General features: G+C 40.0%; 1 protein-coding gene across 1 annotated transcript in view; it reads right to left on the minus strand.

Annotated features, from left to right (window-relative positions):
* CLSTN1 (calsyntenin 1) overlaps positions 1-6,617 on the minus strand; it is a 45,277-nt gene extending 38,660 nt beyond the window's left edge. The window contains exons 1-2 of the mRNA XM_035901846.1: positions 6,549-6,617; positions 292-433 (exon numbers count right to left, since the gene is read on the minus strand). Of these exons, the coding sequence (XP_035757739.1) occupies positions 292-433; positions 6,549-6,617 (211 nt within the window). The remainder of the gene's footprint in view (positions 1-291; positions 434-6,548) is intronic.

Here is a 6,617-nt window from a genome sequence, read left to right on the forward strand (position 1 = left end):
GATAGGTTGTGCCGGGGGGAAGGGGTTTTCTTAGGGTTTGGTTTTGAGGTTTTTTTGGGTTGTTTTTGTTTTCTTTGCACGAGCTGAACCTGTCTGCGTGGCTGCAGCTGCGGTCAGCTGGTAATCAGGGCTCAGCCGATGCCCTTACGGAAGCCTCACACAGCTGATTGAAACAAATGCTGATTAAACCCCCAACATTTGGGAGTTAAAACCCCTATAAAGATATTTAAATGCTTTCACCTTACCCTTCATAGACAGTGTCAGCAGAAAGGCAAAAAAGCTGGTTTTTACCTAACCCCACAGTGATGCCAAAGACAGCAAGGCCACCAGCAGCAAGCCCGGCCCAGTACGGCCCTGGGAGCAGGATGCACAAACACTGGTCAGCTGCTGGGCTCTGAACCACGCCGGGAAGGCACAAACTGCCAACACCTGCCTGCAACAAGCACCATGAAACAGATACATGCTTTTTTTTGCTATGTTTTCATAGCTCTAAAACTGCAATCGTGCAGAAATGTGTCTGCTTTCAACAAAAACGCACCTTAGAGCGCCGTCATGCCTCGCCAAGTTAACACTTGCAGACCTAGGGGGTTTCCTTGGTGCTCGTCCCCCCGGTGTACACGCTGCAGAGAATGACTGTCCCGTGACGGAGCATTAACCCTGCCCAAATGGAGGAACAGCAGCACTCACAGTTTAGACAAATACTCTGCATAGTGAGACAGAAGGCTTTTTTAGTGTAGTCTTACTTTTATCAAGGCAGAAGTCTGTTAGTTCTGTTTGGAAAAATTCACAAGTACCTTCTAAATCAAGAAGTTTTATAGGAATAATTAAGTTGCATGGAACCAGTCCTGTAGCAGAAAAGTTATTTGGTCTTTGGTCAAAAATTTAAATTAGAAAATGCTTCAACAGAAGAAGAAATACCTTACCATGATCAGTTTTGACAACTAAAATGCAACCAACTTATTTTATAATTAGATATGACTACTCATGCTTTGTACCTATTAGCCATTTCACTCCCACAGTGAAATAAAAATAAAGTCCAGAATGTTCAAGATCCTAGAGATGTGGTATTTCTTTATTTTAAAACACTATGCAATTTAAATACCAAGACTGATATGTTCTGGAAGAGCCTCCCCCTCCCTCCCAAGGCAAGCCCAATACTGTTACTGCTGACTACCTGTTTACCCCGAACTCGAGACAGGGGGACCAGCCAACCTAAGGTGAGAAACCAATTTACTCACTGCCCTTGAGCAGTCACTAAGTCTCAGCAAGTGGGCAGAATCTGGTCTGCAGCAAGCCTGTGCATTTGAATATCCAAAGTCAAGCTGTTCTGCCCACCCAGCGGCTTCTTCCGTCCTCAAAACCAACCATCTTTACTTGCTATATCTTAAGCACATTTGCTAAGGCAAGTGTGTGCAGAGCGGAAAGAGGAATTTGAAGAGAAATACACTGCAGTCCAGTACAGTGAACAATACCCCAATTACTATCCCATGCTATGGAGGTATCACTTAACCAAGCAACCAAGTTAGTCCTCATCTATTTCATTGACTGTGTGCTGTAGGCCACCTGCTCTATCAAGAGCTAAGACATCTTTCTTTTTTTAAATAAAGCTAAAGCCTCAGTCTAAAACCCCTTGATTTCTCAGCCTGTCTAACATATGCTGGATGGCAGATCATGTCAGAAGAAGCCTGTAGCCCATCTGTTGCCAGATAGCTGAGTCTTTACATTCTGCCAACGCAGCTTCAGCTGACAGCATGCTACTTTATGTATTTTTCTTTTGTACGGAGAGTAGAAGGACTGTCCAGCTCAGTATGACTCTCAAACTAGTCTTACTACCTTAATGTATGAGTACGAACCACCCCATTTTTTTGCAAGGCAAGGTATCAGTTAAAAGATGATTGCCCATTGATGAATACATGATGTAACACAAATTATTTGCTCAAATACTGGATTTTCATTAGGGACATAGCTATGTACAGAGCTCAAATGTCAATATAAAAGTATCTGAAGAGGGCTTGTAGGCCAGCAGCCAGCTGGCATGCAAATATATACACATACTCTAAAACATTTTCTGCAAAATAAATTATTACCTTTAAACTAGAGAAAAAACTAGGTTCTTTAAACTGTCACTTCTGCCACACCTAAAGAGCAACATTTGCTCTACAGTCACTTTGGCTGTATCTTGCGTTACAGCGGAGCACGCTACCATCGACCACGGTAAGAAGGGGGGACTTCAGTGTCACCATCAGGACTCATTTAAATCATTCTGATTCTGTGGAATTAGGAAGGAGAGACATTTTTAAGAGAAGAAATGCTATGTCCAGGTAAACTTTATCTATTGCACAATGACACTACCGGCTCAGATTAATTAATCGGCTGAATCAGTCATGATGAAACTGGGAAATTTCCAGGGAAGGAGAAGGCATTGATTGCATTTCACTCTCTAAGCAAAACTCCTCTGAGTCAGTTGTGACTAAGGCACTGATTCAGTAAAGCAAATAATTCTTTACACTGTATTTTAAGATCAGTTTGATGATTTTGTTTAGTTAGATGACTAAATGGTTTGAACTGGCAGTTTAGTGGTTGAGGATACCAATAGTATGGGTACTCTACCTGTGGTGGAGACAGGAAAATTAAATTCTGATCCACATCACCACTGACATTCTGTGGGCAAATGCAACTAAAAGTACGGCAAATACAACATCCTCCCAAATACCTTTTGTTTCACAACATTAATTTTGATTTAAACTGCCCAGTGTGAGACCTGCTATGTGCCAGTCCTATTTGCTGTTAAACAACAGCTATACTGTTTGTCAGAGGTAACTGCATTTCCTCAAGTTGACAGAGATTCTCACTTTATCTGAAATGCCACATGCCATTATTTCAGAGAAACTCAGAGAACTAACTTCAGCACCTTCATTTTTACCACCTATCTCCCTCCTACTCTCTGACCTGCTTCTCAAGCTCCAAAAACCCATTGATTTTTATTTTATTAGTAAGCAACAAAACTGGAACAAATGGCTCCTGGCAGAACATGTTTTCCGTTTCAGCTGAAAAACTATCAGACTGATGTCCTTGAAATGCACAGTGTGACTAATGCCCAGCTTGCAAGGACCCAGGAGGACACATTTATTGCACTTGTCAGAATGGAGCTGAGCAGCCAGAAATGGAAAGATAAGGTGATAGGTAAAAATGAATGCCTTCGCTCGCTACTTAAAGGAAGCTGGTGCATACCATAAATACAGAGAGAAGCAAGTCATGCTCAGTTAAGTCAACAGCAGATCTGGATCTGATTGTTAGAGCTCAGGATCATAAATGATTTTGAATACACATGGAATATGCACCATTACTTTTGGATAATAGACCTGGACCCTTGTTCAAAAGGGGAGATATGGGGAAAGGGTCCAAACTTCAAATAGTCTAGAACTAGGTTGGGAAAATGGTCCAGTCTTTAAATAAAGAGGCCAGAACTGGGTGTGGGCTTATTTTCATCTCAGTACAATTAGTGTCTGCATACCAGTTTGTTTCCGGTTATGATTGCTTTTAATGGGAAGTTAGAGCTCAGAACCTAGCTTTGTCTCCTCTACTGAGCATAAACCTCTACTGGCAGGTTTATCACAGCTGCCCTGCAACCACTTCTGAAAGGGGACCAATTGCCATAGAGACTATGCAGTAATTAAGCTCATGAAGAGAGATGCATGCACAGCCAAGCAAAATATTAGATGAAGGCAACAACAGACCACTTTCTGAGAAGCTGTATTACAGCTCCACTCTAGCTCTTCCATTTCCCACTAGAGAAAGCAATAGGAGAATCCCAAGGTATTTTGGGAATTTGAATTTTAGTATTTTTTGGTTCTGACACTGCTTTATCAGCCTAAGCCAAGTGGGAAGAATGAACAATAACAACACTAGGAAAAAGATAATTCAAGGTGAATATAAAAAAATTAATTCTTCACAATGAAATCTAAGAGATCACAGCGTACTCTTGTAAGGCAACAGGCAGAAGTGGCATCTTTTGGGTCATTCAAAAGAAAACTCCACAACAAAATGCCAGAGGAAAGCTTGAAGAGAAAACGTACATAGATGAGCTGCTACATCTTTTCCAGCCTTTATGTCCTTAATATACATAGTTGCAATCCTCTGAACATAAAGAGGGATACAATTAATGTGTGTTCAGATTCCGTGGATGAGGGTGGTTGGTTGGTTTTTTGGTTTTGGGTTTTTTTGTTGGGTTTTTTGGTTTGTGTTTTTTTGTTGGGTTTTTTTTTTTTTTTGGGGGGGGGGGGGGTTGGGGTTTGTTTTTTTTTGTTTGTTTTTGTTTTTTTTGTTTTTTGTTAATGCTTTGGAACCTGACTGTATATATTAGAGGAGAAAGAATTAGAGGACCAGTTTTCCCCACACTTGAAAATTTCCAGAAGTGCTTTGATCATATGTGAGAATTGATTTAGGGGATGCAAATGAAGGCCTGGCAATCTGAAGAAGAAAATCTTCTCCCCTGACATTTCTGAATGTTCAGAGAATTCTCAACAAGCCATTGAAGTATGGGTTCATCAGAGATACAAAAAGAAAATTCAATAAGCAAAGAAATACATAAAAACAACTAGCTTCCACACAAGAAAACTAGCAGCTTTAGCAATCTTTCTACCTTGTTTAACCCTTTTTGTCCTGTTTAGACTTAACCTATTGCAAAATATCATCTAGAAACATAAAAGCAATGAAGGAAAGATGCAGGTCTTTCCTTACAAAGAGATCGAATATTCTGCAACATCTTTATAATATCTTACAACTCATTAGCACCTTCCATCCTAGGATCTCCAAGCATTTTACAAGCGTTAATTAATGCACTCTCACAATACTTCTGTGAAGTAGAAAGGCAGGTGTCTAGATATTGTGATGACAGGTGCATTACAATTGAATAAGATAGAATTTCTAGGCTTTTCATTTGCATATTAAGGAAAGCAGGGCACAAAGAGGGTAGGTAAAATACAGAAGTACTGCAATACCTTGAAATACCTTGAATTAAGAAATACTGTAATACATTGAAATGCCTTGAACAGACCAGTTTTCAAGCACTTAGCTAAAAAGCAATACTTGACTTAAGGACCTCAATAAAATTTAGGCTTTATTAATGTAAGTCTTTGCATCTAATACCACAATGGCTATTTTAAGCTGTGTTATATAAATAGAAGTGGAGTCTGAATGGAACTGGACCTGTTTCTTAAAAATTTATTTCCTTACTTGAAGGAATACTGAGGTCTCCTAAGTCTCTAAAACCACTGTGGCCTCTGAACAGCATTAAATAAATTATTTGTAAACCTTAGTAAGACACCACTAAAGGCAAAGAGGGAGAGAGTACAGAAAGTGAAACAGCATCAGTAATAAGTTATTTTAGTAATCATCCTCTAACTCAATAACATAAGAATTACAGTCAGGTGCTCTGGATGAGCCTTTCTGCAATGCACGTCCACCAAAAACAAGGACTCTGGTGGTTCTACGTGGTTTTTTCATGTGCTGTACTAACATGTTCTAAAGAGCAGCATAGTGGGCTATGCCCACATTAACAACTGCTTTAACTCCCTAATTTATACAGAAAACTGAACTAGTGATTTATGCTGTGGGGAGGGGAGGGTGGAAGAAGGAGAGGGGGGAAAAAAAAAAGAGCGAAGAATTACAGGTTTTCTTTCCAGTTCTAATCACAGATGTCCCTTTAGGTCCGTGACTAGCCCCTACCCTACCTACTTCCTTATCTGACAACATAACACAGTAACATACCATGTATGAAAGCATAGATGGATAAACCAACACAAATATTTGCACCAGGTACTGGTGACAATGTTTAAATTACTCAGCTTACAGATTTTTTTTTGTATTCTTTAGGATCATGGTATTCAGCAAACATCTGGTCATACAATGAGGTTTTCCTCCTCTCTCTGCCTGCCTTCCCGCAAGGGAGAAGAGCCATGTGCATGAGTATTCCCCTCCCTAAGAGCCATATGGGAATGTAAAGGCATTCTCTGAATTCATTACCCTGCCCCACAATATGATTCCATCTTTGTATGGGCAAGAAAATGGATGTTAATTTATTCCTTATTGCTAATTTGAAAAGGAGCACAAACACAACAGTTCCATTGCAGAGACTTCTACCAAGGGTGTAGTTTAAGTCCAATTATGTGCTATTAGTACATTTGCTCTTTGTTCCTGTGGCATATTAATTACATGTCTGGTATTCTGATAATTAACACAATTATACTCTTTATTTTCCCCTTTCGTTAGACAATATTCTTGCATTTTATTCAGATAAGTAATTTTCTGTAGGTAAAAAGGAGCCAAATTATTACATATTAATAAAATCAAGCAATGGGTTTTTAAGTGAGCTTACACAGAGAAGTTCCAGCAGTGTTCTTTAGCAAAAAGAAAAGCAGATGCTCTCCTGTTGGTCTGCAGTCTATCTCAGAGACTTCTAAAAGGAAACCAAATTACAAGCCTCCAGTGTTCCTCCAGCATTATAATCACTGGCTGAAGCAGGAGTGCCGTAAGGGCTGTACCAGTACCGCCACACCCAGCTCTTCAGCAGTGTCACCGCTGCTGTTCAAAGGCTCGCTGCTACCAAGGGCTTTCAT

This window comes from Egretta garzetta, unplaced genomic scaffold, assembly GCF_000687185.1.
Source record: "Egretta garzetta isolate BGI_Z169 unplaced genomic scaffold, ASM68718v1 scaffold69, whole genome shotgun sequence".
Classification (NCBI taxonomy): Eukaryota; Metazoa; Chordata; class Aves; order Pelecaniformes; family Ardeidae; genus Egretta; species Egretta garzetta.